The sequence below is a fragment of the Indicator indicator genome, chromosome 1, assembly GCF_027791375.1.
Source record: "Indicator indicator isolate 239-I01 chromosome 1, UM_Iind_1.1, whole genome shotgun sequence".
In the NCBI taxonomy this organism is placed as follows: Eukaryota; Metazoa; Chordata; class Aves; order Piciformes; family Indicatoridae; genus Indicator; species Indicator indicator.
In genome coordinates this window covers 85,645,129-85,667,770 of record NC_072010.1, presented here as the reverse complement: position 1 = coordinate 85,667,770, position 22,642 = coordinate 85,645,129, and the positions used below count along the sequence as shown (strand labels likewise).

The following is a 22,642-nucleotide window of genomic DNA, read 5'->3' as shown; positions in this document are numbered from 1 at the left end:
CAAAGAGGGCTTGGTTGTGCTTTTCTGTTGATTGTACATATTTGTAAATGTTGTGAATTGTGTATATTTGTACATATTCATTGCATTTCATCATAGATTGTAGTTTTGTTTGTAAATACAGCTTTCATTTGCTTCCAGACTGAGCTAGTCTGGTTATTGTCAGTGTGGGACAGGGATTTCAGCTCTCACACTGTTACAGTGACCTTGGAGGGTCCCTTTCAACCCGGTGCAATCTGTGAATCTGTGACTGTTGGGGAAGCAGCATTACAAAGCCTCTGCAAAGAGAAAATTCCTACCCAGTAAATGATTTTAAAACTTTCTGAAGTTCATGTCCTGTTTTTATGAAATCTTAGTTTGTGTTAACACACAGTGCTAACAACTTCTTTGAGTACTAAGAAATGCAAATGACCACAAACAATATCATTTAGGCAATAGAATGCTGATGCAAATGAAAAAAAAAAACCCACAACACACTTACAGTAGTGTCTGTGTCTTCAGTCCCATGGACTGTACCACCTTCAGGACTCCCAATGGAGATCTCATGAGGGGAAGGAACATTGGCAGCTGCATCTGAGTTTGAGACAGAGCAGTACTATTTTAGTTTCTTGGGATTTTTTTATATCCATGTGCATGTAGATAGGCATAGAGAAGCAAGCTAAATTTAGCAAGATAAGTAAAATAGGATTCCTGTTCATATTATCATGACAGAAACAACACAGGAAACACCTGAAGAGCCTCAGGTAAAGTAACAAATACACTAATCAGAATAAAATGCTAAGCAAATGTTCTGTCTAAGCAGATCTCTGTAAAAAGCGTACAGAACTAATTCCACAAGTAGAATTTTCACAATTCATCCAACAACAAAATTATGTCAGCTTATGACACAATCTCCAGCTCACAAACAACATTGTTTGTGATGCAAAAAATTCGCAGCTCTTTCTGAAATCTAAACATGATCAAATTGCTCAACCTTCTAGTAATTCAGAATCAGCCTTGACAGGAGTCAGATGAAAACTCACCTCTCAATGTGGTAACATCATCCTCCAGAGCTGGAGTTGGGGTCCCACCACTACCAAATAAATATAAAATCAGAAATTAATATTGGTCATGATGAGATAGATTTATTAGATTTTAATTTATCTGTGATTCTGCTGCCACACCAAAAAGCATGTTTGCAAAATAACTTTGTCATAGTACTGCTTTGCTGATAATATTAAAATTAGGCTTTACAGTATTTCAATTATCTTTTGCAACTTAGATATTGGGTCACTTGCATCACACCACACATCATGTGCCTCTTCAAGCTGCTAACCTCCTTATATTCCAAATAACTTGGAGTATTGCCCAAAACCACATTTTCCCTTCTAGCAGTTCTGTGAAGGAAGCAAATGCAAAGACCAGAGATAAAACACAAAGATAACCTGTAATATTCTATAAAACACTCAGTTTTTAAAATGCTCTCTTTTCATTACCACTTCCACTCTGCTTCTTTGGAACTCTTCAAAAGGCATTAGATTACAAATCCAGTTATTGCATTTGCGCATACATAAAACAGCTCTAGGCCAAATGGGAAAAGAAAAGAAAAACATTTCAGATAAAAATCAGATGAAGACAGTCAGCCTGAAGAAAAACTAGCAGCTTTCACGTGGCTCTTCCAGTAAACCCAAGCTCCTTGGAGCCAATTCTGTAAGCCCTGAGTAACTGTCAAGTTACCACGAGTGGGATGCATGCTCTGACAGAAACAAGTCTTTTCTGAATGGAATAAAAATTATTTTCCAGATTTGTCGTATTTTCATTGTATTCAGCCCAACCTGTAAGATTGGAAGTTTGATTGTTGGTGAGAAACTGAACTTCAGTCTTCAGAAAATCACTTAAGTTATTGCATTGAGATATTTGTCATACATTTCAAGGAATTACTTTTTTATTGGCAGTCTTGCCCCATAAAATAAGCATTGCAGCAAGGAGGCTTCACTGCAATATATGCAAGTGCTTACACTATGTGAGCTATAATTGTTAGGTTCGATTTTTGATTCATGTACTAGTTTACTGGCCTTGCAGTCTGTCTTCAAGGAAAGCTCCACTCAGAGTTGATGGATATTGTACCTCCTTCAGGATAGATAATCAATCTTTGTATCATTCAAAAACCCAAACAAAACTAACAAACAAACAAAACACCCAAAGGCTTCCAGCATCAGCCAGACAATCAGTTCCATACTAAAAATTCGGGGGCACAAGTATATGATCAAACAAGCATATGTCAAACATATCTCAAACACTTTTTCTCCCGCTGCTTCTCACAGACACATAACATTAACCAACAAACAGACCTAAAGACGAATCTGATCCCTATGCAAACTGTGAAATGTACGGTCATTTGTGTCTGCTTCCATCTTGTGGACACTAGCACCTGCTTTGAGCCAGTACAGTGCAAGGTAACTCTCTACCAATTCTTTGACAAGACTGCAAAACCATATTTTACTAGTAAACACAATTTAGATAAGGTCTAGATCACTCTGCCATTGACATCACAAGTAACTCCTTTAAAAAACATCAATTTTTTTCAATTTCTTTCTACTAACCCTACCCATTAAAAAAAGAAAAATCAAACCCCCACCTTAAAAGGATTTCTATTTTCTAAAGGATGATGGTTATATTTTAAAAGGATTGAATTTCTTCACTTGCTTATCATCTTAGAACTGAAATAAGAATTATTGCTTAATTAATTGGTCAGGTGAAATATTGTCCAATTAAACTCACCTAGCTTCAAGGATGCATTACTCTTACCAGTTTTAACAGGCATTAGATTACATCTATGTCAGAGTCTCACCAAATTATAACATAGTAAAGAAAGCATTTTATTGCATCATGTTTAGAAGCAAATACTTAGTTTTACTAGTTACAAAATGTTTAGTGCAACTAAAGTCAAAATGAATGCTCAACGAAAGCAAAGTGGTGTGCAGTGAAACAACTCTGATACATGATTGGTAATGTTCTGTTCAGAGGAAGTGCTCAAACCCACATAGAAACATTAGCTGAGCCCTATATCAGCTCCCTTTTCTTTAAAAGAGGAAAGAGAGGAGTGTGATGATCTTAGAGGTCTTTTCCAACCAAAACAATTCTATGATTCTTTGACCTGCAGTGGTAGGCTCTGAACTCAAACTGAGACTCACAGGACTCCATCCAGCTGCCCATGGGTCAGTGGCTAGTATGCTTCAAGGGCCTCCAGGCCCTCCTGACCTCCAGCTGGTGCAGAAGGCAAAGCTCACCCATGGATCCCACAACAACCCTGCCAACCTGTATTTTAGCTTAGGGCATCTCAAAAGGATCTAAATGACTATCTGACCAACTGAATTCACCACCCAGTTCTGTGGTGGGTTAGCCTCTGCTAAGGGCCAAGTGACCACCCATCTGTTCTTTCACTCCCCATTGTCTAGAAGACAGGGAGAAAATAAGATCAAAAGGCTTCTGAGTCAAGATAAAGACAGAAAGATTGTTTACCAACTACCTCCATGGGCAAAACAGACTCATTTTGTGGAAAATTTGATTTATTGAATATTTAAATAGCTTAGGATAGTGAGAAACAAATGCTAAAACATCACATACCCTCCTCTCTTTCCCAGGCTCAGCTTCGCTCCTGACTACTCTACCTGGTGCAGGCTTTACAAGGACAGCACCTGGATCTGTTAGAGAGGGTCCATAGGAGGGTCACAAAGATCATCAGAGGGCTGGAGCACCTCTGCTATGGGGCCAGGCTGAGTGGGTTGGAGAAGACTGTTTAGCCTGGAGAAGATCTGGGCAGATCTTATAGCAGCCCTCTAGTACCTGAATAGAGCTACAGGAAAGCTGGGGAGGGACTTTTTACGAGGACCTGTGGTGATAGGACAAGTGTCAATAGTTTTAAACTAGAGCAGGGCAGATTGAAATTGGACATTAGGAAGTAGTTCTTTACTGAGGTTGGTGAGACACTGTAATGGATTGCCCAGAGAAGTTGTGGATGCCTCATCCCTGGAAGTGTTTAAGACCAGGCTGGATGAGGCTTTGCGCAACCTGGTCGAGTGGGTCTATGGCAGGGGTGGTTGGAACTAAATGATCTTTAAGATCTCTTCCAATTGAAGCCATTCTATGATTCTGTATTTCTATGAAATGTTTACCTGCTCCAATGTGAGTCCTCCCTAGACTTCAGGAAACACCTGCTTCACCATGGAGTACCTTCTCCTCCTCCACCACTTTCCACTTCAATGTTCCCTATGCCACCAATTTATCATACTTTTTGTTCGCTCCTCCTCTCCCTGTGCAGTGATTTTGCCTTTCTTACAAAGGCTCTCCCCAGGGTGCCACCATCATGACTGTTGGAACCAGATGGATCTGATCGTGCCCAGCTCATAGCAGCCACAGCCTCTCTTCACAGAGTCTACCCCTGCAGCTCCTCCTCCAGTGCCCAGGCACCCACAACCAGTACAGTTGTTTTGGCCAATGTACCCACAAGATTTAACTTAAAGTTTTGGCCATTGAAACAGGCTGCCCGGGGAGGTGTTTAAAAGATGCTTGAATAAGAAGCTTCAGCACATGGTCTAACATGTACAGGGAGATGTTAGGTCCATCCATAGATGGACTCAATCTTAAGGTTTTTTGCAACCAGGTGATTCTGTGATTCTGTAGGTTGCTTCAGTTTTTAAAGGAAGAATCCTCAAAGCAGACACAAAAAAACAGAGAGAATGCTCTGGTATAAATCGCAGTTTCAAAAGAGGACCAGTCTGCAAGCAGAAAAGCCTAAAATTAGCTTTCTAGAGTAGAGCACTAGTTCTAGATTAGATTACTGGTCATAGGTGTATCAAAATCAAGTTCTCTGCATTTGAAAGGTCCTGGAGAAGTCTCAGTTACTCATTCAAAGAAGCAGCAGCTCTCCAACAAGGCACTTCCATTACTAATGTCAACTTAGGCACCAGTTTAGCCAAGTGATGGCAACCACAGGCCAAACTGGACCATGGGGCAAGCATGAGAGTGCTGAAAAACAAGGTGAGTGCAAGGCCAATGTCATTGACAGTGAGGCAAACTCATCACCTTAGTAAAGCAGCAGCAGGCCATGTTTTGTCACAGCCAGATAATACATTCTTACTGGCACAGAGGGGCTTTTCAACATGAGCCCCCAGGAGCTACCAATTTTCTTTCAAAATTCCAGCTCACAGCTGCCTGAAAATTAAAAGCCAAGGACTTAAGTAACACCTAGTAAAACCCTAAAAAACCTAAACAAGCAAGGCCAGTCAATTTGGAAATTAACAGGAGGATACCAAAATACTGTTTCAAGAAACTGAGCTACAATCAGCCTCACTGTCTGCACAGTCTTGCTTTTCATTGCTTTATCAGAACCATGATGTTTGCTTTCTTTTTGCCTTCCTTACTTCTTGTTGCCTTCTAGTTCCCCTTAACATTTTAGTTTTCCTTTTTCAAATACCTTCTTTCCTAAAAGAAGCAGCCATAGTAGCAGGTACATCTAAGGAAGTCACTCAAAATGCACATGACAATGTCTGTACTGGTTTGCCTGAATGTGCTTCTCTTCAAGGTAAAGACAGATTCACATTCCCCTTCAGTCACATCACAAAGCTAGGGCCCAGGCTTTATTTTAACTATACTGACACAAGTAAGGCACTCCAGGTGGAAGGACAATATTCCAGCAACAGCTTATCGTGAATTTGAGACACACACATTTGAATTGTAATTTCTGTTGTCCTACCTGCATGACTGATTCCCTGGATCACCTTGGCTGAGCAGTAAGCAAAATATAAAAACATACATATATGTATGGAGAGGCAGGAAGTAATATAAACATGGAGATGTCTAAGCAGCAGAACAAACAACACTGCACTGTGTTTCCTTGGCAGAAACAACCAGTTTCAGATCATGCAGCTCTGTTAGGCACCAGGATCTAGATAGGTGTAACGCAAGACCCATAAGGGTCTCAGAAATTGATCTGAAGCAAACAGTGCTTATGGACAGCCTAGATGTATTAATACAACAAACACAGCTCACAAATACAGCCTTTACAACCCCATGGTATGTACTTGTGTGTGACATCAGTCACATCAGGAAAACACTCAATGGGTTCCAGTCCACCAAAGCAAACACAGAGTCCTGCTGACTCATAGGCAACTGTAGAATCTAATCAAGCTCTTTATGTGCAGCCATACTGTGCAATTAAGGAGAAATACCACTTGTCAAATGGGACATGAGTGATACCATTTCATATTTCAAATTTTATAAAAGTAATAGTTACTTTTTTCATCTACATTATTCCTCAAGGTTTAACACAAGCTCAATTCTGTGGTTGAAGAAGGTAACAGCTTCAGATTTGTACTACATTCAGGACATCCATTGGTTTATCAAGGATTGATATAATTGTTTAATCAATTTGAATGTCCTAAAGTCTATTTTGTTATGTCAAAATTTATTTATTCTTGAAATTTATTGTTTTAATGCTCATATTTCACAAAGCAGGGAAAACCATTTTATGGTTTGATTTTCTCCTTTTTAAATATTTTAATCACACATTCTTGAACGAAGGGTGTGATTTCAGAAGGATTTTTATGCAAGTACAGATTCAAGACTGAGGCTTGTATTGAGAAGCTTTTCCTTTTAAATTGTGCTTTCATTCCTCTTAATTTTTGTTTAGGTAGCTCTTTAATTCAGATCTCTTTTGGTTTTAAGTACAGCAGGATAAACCTTTCACATTTGCTACCTGACAGTAGGGAGCACAAAAGAAAATCCACAACTAAGGAGATTCAATGTGGAACTCTTCACACAAGGTAAAGCTGTGCAGATGTTCAAAAATTTCTGAAACAAGCAACACCATTGCCAAGTCCACATGCAGACAGTAAGGGAGCTCAGGTATGTTTCTCCTTCACTGCAGGCAGAACTGCTGAACTGTTGAAATGATCCCAGCACTGGAAGATAAACTCTTTTTCTTTCATGAAGCACATTTAGATAAGCAATACAAAATTTGAGTTGCAACATCATCAATCATTGCTGCCACCACTGATAAAAGATGGGTCCTAAATTTACCAATGGTCTTCAAAGCAGAGAACAAAGGAGGTCAGGACACAATTTATTGTGACTAATTCCACTGAGTCCTGAATCAGCAAATACCAATTAGAAAGGACACATGCTTCTGTTTCATTTGACATCAATAGGCACTTCTGAAGAAGTAAAAAAGTAGTACATTATATTAATCCTCTTCAACTACCCCATATCTCTTTCTCAGTATGTCATTGTGTATAAAGCACTGAAGCAAGGCTATGATGCCAGGGGAGGTTTAGATTGGATATTAAGAAAAATTTCTTTATGACTGCCTAGGGAGGTGATGGATTCCCTGAAGATGTTCATGAAGTGTGTGGACATGGCACTTTGAGACATGGTTTAATGGCTATGGTAGTGTAAGGTCAGTGGTTGGACTTGATGATCTTAGAGGTCTTTTCCAATCAAAACAATTCTATGATTCTCTGAGGAAAAACTTCTATACCCACAGTGTTCTCAAAGACTGAAACAGGCTGCTCAGGGAAATGGTTGAGTCACCATTCCTGGATGCATTTAAAAGCCATCTAGATACGGTGTTCAAGGATATGGTGTAGCAGTGGCCCTAGCAGAGTTAGAAAATTGTTGGACTTGATGATCCTGGAGGTCTTTTACAGCCACAGTGATTCTGTGATAAAAGCTCTATTTTTCTACTGCAGCAGTTTTGCGCTGCTCTTTTGCCTCCAGCTGATTCCTGAGATCTGGCCTTTGACCCTTCAGGAATTAAGACAAATTAGATAGTTAGACTGTCTAATGGTCATGAGACATACTCCAATACTAAGAGAGCAAAATTCATTATGAAGTCCCAGTAGCCTAATGAATAAAGAAATCATTAACAGTGCTTAGCCAACGTGGTGCTTCCACACTTCCAACAGGAGCAACGCTCTACAATATCCACTGGGCTCCTCTACACGCATCTAGACTCTGCCCCATATATTTTTGCTTTGCATTTTTCACCTCCATGGTACTTAGTTTAATCTCCCAGTTCCTCAGAAGGCCAGGCTACATGGATGATGCACTGGCCTTACGGGAAGAAGCACCCATCCTGTGGTTACGTAAATGTCAGTAATGCCAGGATTGAGAGATATTCTGGGATGGAAACAACACAAGTGCAGCCACCTAGCTGTAGGCTACACTAAAACTGCCCTACCATTTAAATAGCAGCACCCCACTTCTTCCAGCTAGAGACATAGCATTGACACTGTGGTGGTTTGAGCTCTGACTGGAGTTCAGGAGCTTAAATGATAATAGATTGAGATTCCTCCCCCTGCTCCTCTCCCTTTCTCCCAGCAAGGTAGAGAGAGAGAAAAAAGAGAAAAAAGGGAAAAAAAAGGGTAGGGGAGAGGGGAAGTAAATTTGTGAAAGAAATACTCTGAAGTCAGTTTGGAAGTAGGAGAAGTAAATTTTCTTTTTTTACAAAAGGGAAGAAAAATAAATTTGTATATATATATATATATGTATCAGTAACAGGGGGGGTTCACAGAGGTAAGGGATGAGGGTAAGTGGGAAAATATACAAAACCAAGCCTGGATGGCCTTGTGTTCCCTTGGATGTCAGTGGATTCAGCTGGGAGAAAGGAGGCCCCAGCCACGTGGTCAAGTGCAGGGGGCAGTGGCAGCAGCAAGTGATCTTTTCGAGCGGATGAGGCAGGAAAGAGAGAGCGAACAGCGAGGTGTCTGCCCTTTTTATAGGCTTGATGGACAGGAAGGGGGAGTGAAATAGACCACTTTCGAGTCAGGGGACTCCGCTTCTCCTGGCAGGGGAGGGGCCAAGTACCCCCCTGGATTGAGTTTCTTTTGTCCACCTGGGGGCTGGGTTCTTTCAGCCCCTCCAGGATGGGTGTAACCCAGCACAGACACCTAGGTAGGATTAGATGAGATGCATTAAATTATTCAAGCTTCGGTTCTGCAGCTTTCAGCAGCTTTGCTTTCATATAGAAAGGTAGTGTGGTTGCAATGACCAACAGGTACCACAGGCTTGTCTTTCCTTCCAGATCAATGTCAATTTTAAAGTTCTTGGTTTAAAATGAAAATTTAAATTACTTAGTTTGAAAACGAAAATTTAAATTTCTTAGCTCAATAATTTAAATTAAGTCCCTTACCTTAAGTTTCTTGGCTTAAAACTTAAGTTTCCTGGCTTACATAGAAATTTCTTAGCTTGAACTGAAATTTCTTGGATTGGAATTTAAATTTCTTGGTTTACAATTTAAATTTCTTAGCTTGAAATTTAAATTTCTTAGCTTGAAATTTAAATGAAATTTCTTAGCTTGAAATTTAAATTTCTTAGTTTGAAATTTAAATTTCTTAGCTTATAATTTAAATTTATTATCTTAAAAATTTTAATTTCTTACCTGAAAATTTAAATTTGTTAGCTTAAAATTTAGATTTCTTGGCTTAAAATTTAAATTTCTTATCTGAAAAATTAAATTTGTTAGCTTAAAATTTAAATTTCTTTGCTTAAATTTAAACCTTAAAATTTAAATATATTAAAATTATTTTTACATTTGTTAACCTAAAATTAATTTTACATTCTTCAATTTAAAATTAGTTTTAAATTTATTAATTTAAACTTTTTTTTCAAAATTTCTTAATTTAAAATTATTTTAAAATGTCTTAGTTTAAAACTGGTATTAAACTTTTTAATTAAGAAATTTTTTCACAGAAACAATTATTTTACAGCCCAAAAAAAAAAATTTTGGTCAAAGCTCATAAAAAGAAAATATTCCATTAGTTTCTTATGCCTGGGCTATGCTCTACAAATGAACTTACTGCAAAATTTTCTATGTTCTCATCAGTGGGAAAACAGAAATGTGCCTGGTGCTATGCCTCTAGACTGAAATGATTTCTTCTGAACACTGAGAAATTTGAGCTCAGCAGAGGACAACCAATACAGGCCTCCTGTGGGCTACAAAGATGTTGAGGAGACTGAAGCATTTGTCTTAGGAGGAAAGACTCAGAGAATTGGATTTTTTTGGTCTGGAAAAGAGAAGACTGAGGGGGGGATCTCATCAATGCTGATCAGTGCTTAGAGGGTAGGTGTCAGGAGGATGGGACCAGTCTTTTTTCAGTGATGCCCAGTGACAAGATGAGGGGCAATGGGCACAAACTTGAACATAAGAAGTTCCATCTAAACATGAGGAGGAACTTCTTCAATTTAAGGCTGATGGAGCACTGGAACAGGCTACCCAGGGGTGGTGGAAGCTCCATCTCTGGAGACATTCAAAACCCTTCTGAGCACGTTCCTGTGTAACCTTCTTCAGGTGAACCTGCCTTGACAGGGGGGGTTGGACATGATGACCTCCAGAAGTCTCTTCCAAATCCCTACCACACTGTGATATTGTGATGTTGGAGCACCCCTGGCAACTCAGGAACCTCACTTGAAGATCTCATCCAGATACCTACAGCTGGTGCTTTAGGACAGCTGTGCCATCCCTTGAGATGTGAAAGCAGAGATGGAAAAGCTGGATGGTGAGGCAGCCATGTTTCAAATCACAGCATTGTCTGCATTGCACATGTGGGTCAGCAAGTGATGGCAGCACTGCCCAGGAAATGGCAGAACAACTATGCTCACATCTGCTGTAGTGTTGAAGACCAGGCTGGATGAGGCTTTGAGCTGCCTGGTCTAGTAAGAGGTGACCCTGCCCATCACAGGGGATTTAGAACAAGATGATCTTTAAGGGCCCTTCCAACTCAAGCCATTCTATGATTCTGTGATAGGACACTAGATTTCTCACCCTGTGCCTTGGGGACTGGGGGTGATCGTGGGTTGGGTGCTTAATCCAACTTCTTACAGAACATTTTGAAAAGGTCATCATTTCACTCTGATCTGTACTGGGAAGTCTAGTATACTTCTGCAGCAAATAATGATGTTGATTCTTGGAAACGCTGAGATGGCTCACTCACTCACTCCTCTTGATGGAAGATGTCCAAAGTTAGATGAGACATCTTCTACCTATGACAGCAAATCACAGCTTTTTTTTTTTTTTACAGCCTTGGCTTACAAACTTCACCTCTCAAACCATGAATGCTCTAAGATGTCCAGAACAATCTTAGAATAAACTTGGGGGTTTTAACACTGCCAAAAGAGTTTATATTAATTTCTCCCTGACGCTTTATTATCCAGAGAAAATCTGTTTTTCTCTTACTGCTCCAGTCCCATATCACTCCCTTTATGCTATAAAATACCATCATATGCAAACACAAGACAAACAGCAACTTTTAGAGGAAAAAATATAGTGAAACCAAAGTTTAAACTGATGGTGGTAGCAAAGATCACATCTAAAAGCTATAAATGGTCTGAAGTAATGTATAATGGGGATAAAAGCAGTGTATTTTTGAGAGAATTCTCTGAGAATTCCCATCAATCTCCATTCAACAGGAAGCATGTTCAGGCTGTCTTCTGCTCCTCAGCCATGGTTAGACAATTGGGGTCATTGATGAACCTGGTCTAATGGAAGGTGTCCCTGCTCATGGCACCGGGGTTGGAACTAGATGACCTTTAAGGTCCCTTCCAACCCATTCTATGATCCTATGTATTTGGTAAATTTTGTCAGTGGTCAACTGGAGCCCACCACAAAGCACTTGATAATACAACTCTTCTACAAGATGAATCACTGTGGTCCACCTCTCAATCAAATGTTGGGCTTTTTGTGTTTTTAAGTAGTTTGGTCCAATGATTTTAAATTAGCAATGACCTTAATTCCTCTCATGTATCTCTATGTTCACTCAGTTTCCTGAATGATCACATAGAGGGACACAGTATGTTTTCAGACCCAAATTTCTTCAGAAATATAAAGTTTTTCAGAATCTTCAACATTCAAGCTGAGATAACTAGCTCTGAATGCACATTTTCTGAGAAGACAAAGATTCAGTCAAAGAAAGAGCCAATCTAGAGAATCATAGAGTGGTTTGAGTTGAAAGGGACTTTAAAGATCATCTAGTTCCAACCCCCCTGACATTAGCAGAGACATCTTCCACTAGACCAGGTTGCTCAACCTGGCCTCAAACACCTCCAGAGAGAGTTGAACACCTCCTCCAAGAAAGCTGGAACACCTCCAGGGAATGACTGATGCTAATGAGAAAGAAGAACTGGACCCGTAAAATTTACAAGATCAAGATTATTGTATTTTTTAACTTGTTTTCTCTTGGAAAAGAAAAGCATATAAAAGCTGGTCAATGTTGCATTCTTAACACAAAATTCTGAACAGATGTACACTACCCAGGTGTCCTGAAGGCTTCAGGGAGTGCTCTTGTCTGGGGAAAATTCAGCTTAACAGGATGGAGAAAAAACAGTCTCTTAGGAATCACTTTTACCCTTATTGCCCTATTAATTTTAATATATAATGCTGTGGTTAATAAATCATCCTGCAATACCTAATTTGGGAAGTTGGGAGGTTACTCTTCATGTAAATGAGAAGGGCAATCTCATATTTATCATAGCTTTAAAAGGTCTGTAAAGCAGGGAACGTAACTGGCCAGTTTTTCAGAAGAGTTCAGCACTAGGGTGTTTGGGTTTGAATTGTTCTAAAAATAACAGCTTAGATTAAGTTCTGAGTAGGGAGGGAGTAGTAATTTGAACTGCTTTTTGTTTAAGTTCGAAAAGGACATGAAAATAACAAATCAAGTTCAGATTTTCTTCAGTTAAAAGCCACCAAAATTCAGAATAATTTCCCTTTTTCCTTTGTTGAAAGTGTGAGGAGCCCAAGCAACCAATTCCCTTGCAACTGTTTCTAGAGCACATCTCTCAAAAGTGTTTTTAAAAGCATTGTTATTTTCAGGTTTGGGCTTGTTTGTTTGTTTGTTTTGGTAATGATACCCAAAATTACATTAAAGATTTTGGGAAAGGCTCATGGGATAACCAGAACGCTAACACAAGTAACTAAGGACACATCTCTTTCCCAAAATAGATTTCTCCCACTAAACCTCTTCAGGTAAATAGCCTGAACCCGTGCCTGACAGCCAACAAGGTGATGATACACTTAAGTAAACGTACAAGTCCTCAATTGGCTGAGATATTTTCAGCATGCCAAGGATGCCAGGACAGAGCTTCGCATGCTAAGACCACAGGATTTCACCACCACAATTTTCTCTATGCTCTTTTAAACTTCTAAAGTAGAGCAGGATAGATTTAGGTTGGATATTAGGAGGAGGTTCTTCACAATAAGGGTAGTGAAATACTGGAACAAGCTGCCCAGAGATGTGGAAGCCCCATACTTGGAGACGATCAAGATCAGACTTGATGAGACCCTGGGTAGCCTGATCTAGTTGAAGATGTCCCTGCTCGCTGCAGGAGGGTTGGACAAGATGACCTTTGAGGGTTCCATCCAACCCAATGCATTTTGTTATCTTATGATTCTTTTGTACAAAAGTGAATTTGGTTCATCTTTAGTGCACAAATCAACTCCAGCAAGAGCAGGAGTGTTTCAAAAAAGAAAAATTACTTACCCACATGACCAATCAGTGCAGGAGCTGACAAGAAAAAGAAAGTAAAAGTTATAAAATGTCAAAACTCATCCCTGCTGTTCTCCCTCAAGAGAAGACAATGCAAGGCAAACACAGATACTCACCTGCCCATTGCTTCCTTCATATAGGACAATTTCTGGAAAACAAACAAACAAATCCTAAGTATATTTGAATATCATAAAGTGAAAAGAATTTAAATGCAGTTTATGCCATTTTGTTTCCTCCCCTTTGCCTAAATAATTATCTTAATTTTATTCTCTGTTCATTCATTGAACTAAAAAATTATTAGCAAAGCCCCTGATGAAAAGATGGGTCCTACATTTCCAAATCACAAGTGAAACTCCAAAGGTAAAGGGCACAAAGTTTGTCAGAAGATGCACTGCTACAACAGTGGGAGAAACAACATTCTCCCACCTTAGAGGAAGTTTGCAAGAAGATCCTATTAAGCAAGTCATCTTAAAAAATATGAAATTACTTCTACTACTTGTTCATAGATTTAAAACATTGATTTTTTTTTAGAGTACAGTTATAGCTTAATTTAACATAGTATAATTAACATGATAACTTTCTTTGATAACTCTGTTTATGGTTACACAAGTGTCAGAGGCTACATTTTCTCATTTATTGGTGTATAAAGGCTAAGATAGGGCCACTCAGGTTGCAATTTTTCATCAAAATTGTCCTGGTATTACTGGCATTGGTATGACAGAGTGGTCACCTGCGTTTCTTTCAGGAACCCCGCAAGAAGAAGAAAAAATCCTGAGCAGAGTGCGTCATGGTCAGGCATTGGAACAGGTTGCCCAGGGAGGCAGTGGAGTCACTGTGCATGGAGATGTTCGAGTAATGTGTGGACATGGCACTTTGGGACATGGTTTAATGGCCATGGTGATGTGAGGTTGAAGGTTGGACTCAGTGATCTTAGACATCTTTTCCAACTATTGAGGAACTATGCTGTATCCTACTTTTGCACCAATGTGAGCAGAATGTAAAATACTTACAGATGTTCGTCGTCCAGCCACCATATTTCTGTTTCTCTCTAATTTGGAGGCAAAGGGATCATTTGGTGGTTTGATTATTGGGCTGGCTTTCTTTGCAAAATCAATGCAGATTCATTTTTCAGCTGAAAGGAGATTGAAGTGAGTCTGGTGTTGGCCTCTTTCCCCAAGTAACAATGACAGAACAAGAGGAAATGGCCTCAAGTTGCACCAGGAGATATTTAAGTTGGGTATTAGGAAGAATTTCTTTACTGAAAGGGTGGTCAGGCATTGGAACAGGATGCCCAGGGAGGTGGTGGAGTTGCCACCCTTGGGGTTGTTCAAAAAAAGAGTAGATGTGGCAGTTTGAGATATGGTCTTGTGGTCATGGAGGTGTTGGGTAGAAGGCTGGACTTGATGATCTTAGAGGTCTTTTCCAACTTTAATGATTCTGTGATTCTAAAAACTCAACTCAAAGAGTTGAATTTCAAGTTAAATGACAATAAATTTAACACATACTGTTTGCACTTTGAAGACTTCTCTGCAGAACACCCAGATATATTTAGTGACCTAAGGCCTGTCACTCGAGGTTGTCCTGATGATTCTTTTTGTGAAGGAGGGATAAAAATGCAAAAGATACTTTTTAAGCAAGTTAGCCTGCTCATTCTCTTCACTTATGTTTCTAAGGAAATGTTAAAGTTCAGTGCCTGTTGATTTGGAGCCTTGGCAACAACTACAGCTTTCCTCTTTCCAGGACATCTGTGGACAGTAAGTGTGATCACAGCTAGAAAAGCAGACATCCTGGATATCAGGCTGAAGAGGGCTTGCCAAAATACCAATTTCAATCAGTTTGCTTTTCTTCATGTCCTTTGGCCAACCTTTATCATACAAGTCCATTAAATTAAGTATTTGGAGATATTTTAGTATGAAAAAGTAAAGCACATTGAGACGGGTTTTAAGTGACAAATAAAGAAAATAGCAAGATTAAGTATTTTACAGTGAAAAGTCTAACTCATGGTGACCAAAATGGTTCTGGACTTTGAGTACTTTGTTTTTAAGCAGTCATGGCTCTGTTCTGTAAAGTTTGTATACTCAGCTTTAGTGTGATGGTACGTGCAGGGAACAGAAAGACTGATTCCCTCTCTACAAGCTTTTGGAAAATTATTAGTAGGTCATGTAATTCATTCAGAGATTCATAGAATAGTTTAGGTTGGAAGGGACCTTGAAGGTCATCTCATTCCAACACCCCTGCCAGGGGAAGGGACGCCTCCCACTAGCCCATCTTGGTCAGAGTCTCATCCAGCCTGGCCTTGTACACCTCCAGGAAGGAGACATTTGTGAGTCCCCTGGGCAGCTTGTTCTGGTGACTCACCACTCTCACTGTAAAGAACAATAAAAATACATAAAATAAAATGTTTGTTCATTAAAAAAGGAATCTTTCTTCCATATTCAGTCATTTAAAGCAGGATTTTTTCCCCTCAGTTCTGTGCCAGTTGCACTAGTGTTTCCCTTTCTCAGCAGACCAGCTAGTTTTATACATAATGCAAAACTGCCATGGATTGGTAAGAGTCCAGAGCATAAAATACAGGCTACCACAATACCACAAATCAGCTCACACGGATGAGGGTCTGTCAAATTTGTGGCCTTGCAGAAAGGCAATTATCCAGGGTACTCCTATCTGCTCCTAAGACATGATGATTATGCACAAGAGGACAAAACATCTTGGAGATAATTCCAGGCGGGAGAAAAAGGTGGAGGAAATGTCAAGGAGACCTTAAATAATCTCATATTAGTTTAATCCTGTCTGTGTAGGGCTGTACCAAGCATGTTTGATTTAACTCATGTGTGCAAATCATTTCAACCAGAAAAGTCATACCAAGAAAGGATTCTCTTTTTGCCAGTCATAAGGGAGGTGGTGGAGTCATCATGCCTGGAGGTGTTCAACAAACCTGTGGACATATCACTTTGGTACATGGTTTAACAGCCATGGTGGTCTTAGATTGAAAGTTGGACTCATCAGTCTTAGAGGTATTTTCCAACTGAAACAATTCTATGATTCCATGACTCCCCACCACAATGCACAGCAGAACCATCCTCACATGAAGGCAAGGCCAAAGCACTGAAGGGAATTCGAGGAAATGGATGTCTGTGCTCTGAGGCACAGCCCTGACAGATAAGGTGAAAATATGGTCTACAAGGAGTAAGATGAGAGACAACAAGGAAAGTTTAGTGGAACAGTAATTGCTTTACCCATGTCCAATGTGAAATGAGTGGTGGAGCATTGGAATTGGCCACCCAGGGAGGTGGTGGAGTCACCATCCCTGGAAGTGTTTAAAAAGAGTAGCTCTGGGGTTTCAGGACATGATCTAGTGGTCATGGAGGTGTTAGGCAGAAAGTTGAACTTGATGATCTTAGAGGTTTTTTCCCAACCTTTTCAATTGTTCTACTATGGCTAGAGATTCATGGAACTGTATTAGAAACAAGCTAAGTATCCAGTTTGTCTATGGGGAATCAGCTCCACAGCAGAGGGTAACTCTCAACATAGAAGCAATTCCTCAGTGTGCTATCTAGAAATGAAGTGAAAAACAGGGAAAATAAGGAACAAACACAAATTTGTAAAGCAAAGGGGCTGATTAACCAACTATGATGAGGATGAAGCATCAGTTCTAGGATGTGACCAGAAAAAGATGATCAGAGGCTTCACAGTTAATGTGCTATGCAAGATGTCACTGACATACTGAAAAGGAAGATAGAGGCTGGAACTGGAGAAAAACAACCAGAAAGAATTAGCACAGAAAGATCTTAAGACATGTAAGGGAGATAAAACTGTGGGAGGCAACTGGAGCTAATTAATCTATTTCTATAGATGTGTTGAAGGTTTTGTTGAATTGTTGGTTTGGTTGTTTTGGGGGCTTTTGGTGGTTTTTTGTTTGTTTTGTTTTGTTTTGTTCTTTTTAGATTAGAGAAGGCTAAAAGTTGTAATGCAAAAACAAAGAACCAAAGACAATAGATGGGGATAAGAATGGGGATAAGAAAGAGAGTAAAGGAAATCTGACATAGTGTGTCAAAGATGTGCAACTGAAGAAAGGAGTTTTTTGCATCCCTAAGGGGGAATGGAGCATGTGAAAGAGCAGTTTTAGAGGAATTCCAAACAAAAAAATCGTAGGATCATAGAATGGCTTCGTTTGGAAGGGACATTAAAGATCATCTAGTTCCAATCCCCCTGCTGTGGGCAGGGACACCTCCACTAGACCAGGTTGCTCAAGGTCCTGTCCAACCTGTCCTTGAACACCTCCAGGGAGGGGGCATCCACAGCCTCCCTGTGCAACCTGTTCCAGCGTCTCACCAACCTCACTGTAAATAAATTCTTCCTAGCACCCAGTCTAAATCTAATAGTCAATGAGAAATCACCTGAAGTTCCATATTTAAGCAATCAAAATATTTGCAAGGTAGCTATAAGGAAAAAGGTACTCACTAGGATCTTTCAATAGAAACTGAATGTTTGCAGTGCATTCTGCTCATTTTGGTTTTGGTTTTTGTTTTATTTTGAAGAACCAAAAAATATCTAAGGATGTGTTTGGCTAAATCCAGTTTCTTAAACCTCTTGAAAATATCTTTGTTCTTACTTCCATTCCACATTTTTCATACCTTTGGTTCTTTCAACTTTATTCCTTCACAATTAAACATTCAGTGCAACATCTGATGCAATTTATAGAAAATGTTGTTTGCAGGACAGTAGGTGTCAAAACAATTCAACTAACTACTCTAGAACTGCTGTGTTATTTCAGTAATTTATGACATTAAAAAAAAAAAAAGAAAAAGTACATCTAGCAGCTTTGTGTGTCCTTGAATACTGCATCCAATTCTGATGTCCCCATTATAAGAAGAACATAGAACTGTCAGAACAAGTCCAGAGCACGGCCACCAAGAGGGCAAGAGCACCTCTGCTGTGAGGATAGGCTGAGGGAGCTGGCATTGTTCAGCCTGGAGAGCAGGACTCCAGGGGTAGGGGACCTTATAGCTACCTTCCAATACCTGAATCTGATATCCAGTAAGGAAGTGTGTCAAAAGGAGTAGAAATATAATTTTTCCTTACAGTAAATAAATCACACTGCAGCAGATACAGCAACGTCTGCAGGTGTGACAGTGATAACCAAGGATTAGATGAAAGGATAAGCAATAAAACTAGCATGGAAGGTTAATAAAGTGTCTTTTAATTACATTGCTCAGCACAGAAACTCCCCACTACAACAAAAATAGCATGAAAGTAACAATTTTGCTGAATTACTGTTTAATGAAAGCAAACTCCACCAATCTATTTTGTCTAATTTTCAGCTATGTTAAACTTTTGAGAGAGAGAGATAGAAAATTCACGGCACACAAGAATTCTAAAAAATCAAATTTCATGTTGCTATATTAAATAAAAAAACAAAAAAAAAAAAAACAAAAAAGTCATGTTGCTGGACTCCTTTTGAGAGAAGGAGGGAAAATTCATGGCATGCAGCACTTCCAAAAACTGAATTTCATGTTTCTATCTACCAAAAAATAACACAGAAGGACACTATAGAATAAGACTGCCAGAAACTGCCAACATGTACAATGCAATGGTAGTGGCAATGCTCTGGCAGTAACAGCCAAAGTATAACTAAAGATGAGAGAAATACTTTGATCAGATGCAGGCTCTAAACTCTTGAAATTAACCACAGACACTGGAGAGCAGAGGAAGGTTAGAAACAAGTGGTATTTTACAAAAGATGCAATGGCCAGAAAAGAACTACCAGCAAACATAAAGCATGTAATGGCCAAAGAACTGCTGCCAGCTACATACCCTGCTTTTCTACAGTGCCAGGAAGAAAGCAACTTTTAGAAAGAAAGAAACCTTCTTTTAAGCAACTGAGAGTATAAATTATTCACATGTAGCACAAATGTAGGCTGCAGGGTACTGTGTACACTTGTGAAATGATGGCAGCCCTTTGGTGAGAAGTGCTCAGCCCTTCTTGATCTATAGACAAAGAAAAAGAATAATTTTTTTACAAAACCTGCAACAGTTGACCTCGAACAAATGAATAAAGATGCTGTCATGAGAGAAAAAATTCCCAGAAGCAAAGGAAAGGCTTCGCCATGCAACTTGGTCCGTTTAGCTCTTGAAACTGGAAAGAACAAGAGGGTAGGACACAGTGCCATAGAAATTGTGCTGGGTCCCACAGGCTGACCCCAGGCCTTATTACAACATTAGATGGGAGCAAGAAACTAGTAAAAGGAAAAATATTCTTAAAAGCAGTCATAAACAGCGCATCTGTCTGGACTTGAAGTTCTCAGAGCTGCTTTAAAGAGGTTTCACACTGACAAGCGTTTTGTGCACAAGCACATATAAGAAAGAGTGAATCAGTACTGGAGTTAGAAATTAAATCCATACTCTGACCTATGTATTCATAAATATATCATCAGACCTCCTGAGGCTGGCAGGTTGGAGGCTGGGATAGTGTTCTTTCCATCACCTTTTGTTCAAAGTTAAATTAGGTTCACACTTTAATTTAAAAAAAAAAAAGGGGGGGGGAAAAAAAGTCACCTGATAGACTCTTGGCGTTTTCTGTGGAGCACAGAGGTGACAGCATTTCATCCCCTTTAACACAGACTAATCTGCCAACAAATCAGGCCTACAGCTGCTGCCTTTCATATATTGTGTTGAAAACAATGAGAAGGGTGAACAGCCTTTTTACAGATTATTGCAATGCTGAAGGGAATATATCCATCTACAGGGAAAAGAAAACCTAAATGACACATAAAGCATCTGAATCAATCATCACATACAGTGCACTTTATCTGACTCCAATGGAAAGCTGTAGGGCCATAATGAAAAGGTCAAGCAGCAGTGGGAAGCTAGATAGAGAATCCTGCTTCAAGGAATCACCTTGAATTCTTTTAATAAGCTTCCACTATAGATCATCTCACTGCCCAGATCTTACATAAAGCAGTGACATATTCAATATGCAAATAAAAACTGCATGTGAATTGTCACAGAATCACAGAATGCCAGGTTGGAAGGGACCCCACGGATCATCTGATTAAACCTTTGTGGGATTAAACCTTTGTGGGATTAAACCTTTGAAATGAGATGGCCCAGCACTCTGCCAAGCTGAATCTTAAAATTGTCTAATGTAGGAGAATCCACTGCTTCCCTTGGGAGATGATTCCAATGTCTAACTGTTCTCATGGAAAAAAATTTCTTCTTGAATCCAATGGGAATCTCCCCAGGAGTAACTTGTATCCATAAACCCTTGTCTTGTAAAAACGGAGTCTCCATCACCCCAGTAGCCACCCTTGATGTACTGGTACTCTTCTCAAGGCTGAACAAACCCAGTTCTTTCAGCCTTTCCTCATACTGGGAGGGCTTCCAGTCCTCTGACCATTCTCGTGGCCCTTCTCTGAACACTTTCTAGCCTGTCCACATCTTTATTGTAGAGCAGGGATGAAAAATGCACACAGTGCTGCAGGTGCGGTCTGACAAGCACTGAGTAGGGTGGGACAATGACTTCTTATCCCTGCTACTAACAAGGGTTGATGCAACCCAGCATCCTGTTGGCCATCTTTGCCACTGTTCACTCATGCTGAGCTTTCTATCCACCAAAACCTACAGGTCCCTTTCCACAGGGCTGATTTATAGCCAAGTGGATCCCAGTCTGAGCAGCATTCCTGGGTTATGCATTCCAGGTGCAAGATCCTACATTTACCCCTGTTGAACTTCATAAGGTTCTTGCCAGCCCACTCATTCAGTCATGCCTTCCCGCAGAGTGGCTCTCCCTTCTGGAGCATCAACCTCCCCACTCATTTTGTCTCCATCTTTTTGCAGTGTTCTCAAGAGATCAGCACCATCACACACACAGTGGCAAACTATGGTCACTTGTGAAGACTAACACCCAGGCTCAGGCAAAAAACTCCCTCTCTCCATTATCCACTACATTTTCATACTCTATTCCTTGCTACAAATCGATAGCATATCTTAGTGTATCTTAGATGTGCACCAAGCTAAGCACTTAATGTTAACATTCACAAATTCCTGAACAGATTTATTTAGTCTAGCTTAATGCTCCTTCTATTTGCTGTAAGTTAAATAAGTTTGCTGTAACTTATAATAACAGAAAATATACCAAGGTACTCAGCAAATAGTTTTTTTTAGAATTGCACTCATACTCTAAATTTAACCCCTGGGACTCCCTCATGGTGACAACGTCAACTGCCTTCAGAGGACATTGCCTTCAGTTCTGTCCCCATTATAAGGACATAGAACTGTTTGAGCGAGTCCAGAGGACGGCCACAAAGAGATGAAGCACCTCTGTTATGAGGATAGGCTGGGGGGGCTGGGGTTGTTCAGCCTGGAGGACAGAAGCCTCCATGTGGTGATGTTGTAGGAAGGTGCAGACACCCCCGAGAGTCTGGCTGTACTTCTCAGGAGTGCTGCTGTAAGTTTTTTCCCCCAGCCCACTGCCGTGGCCACCAGGAATAATCACACTGAGATGAGGAGACTTTGCATCAACAACTGCCAACCCCTTTAATGAAACAAACCCTGGTTTAAATACCTTCTACTCTTCTCTCAGTTAGTTCCCATAACACTTTCCCAGAGAGCAAAAAGCCTCCCTTTTAACATCTTATCTTCCAGCTGCACTTCTCCCTGGAGCTGGTTATCTTTTAGAACAAAGGAGGATGATTCTCCATAAGGAAGGCTGTTAACTGCCAGACTGCCTGCAGCCTACCTCAATCCACATTTCAACCACATGGTGACCTTATAACTGCCTTCCGATACCTGAGAGAAACCTACAGGAAGGTTGGAGAGGGATTTTTCATAAGGGTGTCTAGCAGCAGGACAAGGGGCTTATGCTGAGAGAGAATAGGTTTAGACTGGATATTAGGACAAGTTTTTCAGCATGAGAGACTCTGGAGACTCTGGAATAGGTTGGCCGGATGGCCTGTGGATGTTCCCTCTTTGAAGGTGTTCAGTGCCAAGTTGGATGCAGCCTTGAGTAAACAAGTCTAGTTAAGTGTCCCTGCTTGTAGCAGGGAGGTTGGACTAGATGATCTTTAAGGTCCCTTCCAACTTAAGCCATTCACTGGTTCTGTGACAGAGAAGCTTTTTACATCTATAGC

General features: G+C 40.0%; 1 protein-coding gene across 1 annotated transcript in view; it reads right to left on the bottom strand.

Moving 5' to 3' along the window:
• The window catches only part of IMPG2 (interphotoreceptor matrix proteoglycan 2), a 66,569-nt gene that overhangs the window by 27,467 nt on the left and 16,460 nt on the right, over window positions 1-22,642 (bottom strand). Inside the window, exons 4-8 of the mRNA XM_054385736.1 lie at window positions 13,631-13,662; window positions 13,509-13,532; window positions 5,732-5,761; window positions 1,020-1,069; window positions 479-570 (exon numbers count right to left, since the gene is read on the bottom strand). Coding sequence (XP_054241711.1) covers window positions 479-570; window positions 1,020-1,069; window positions 5,732-5,761; window positions 13,509-13,532; window positions 13,631-13,662 — 228 coding nt within the window. The remainder of the gene's footprint in view (window positions 1-478; window positions 571-1,019; window positions 1,070-5,731; window positions 5,762-13,508; window positions 13,533-13,630; window positions 13,663-22,642) is intronic.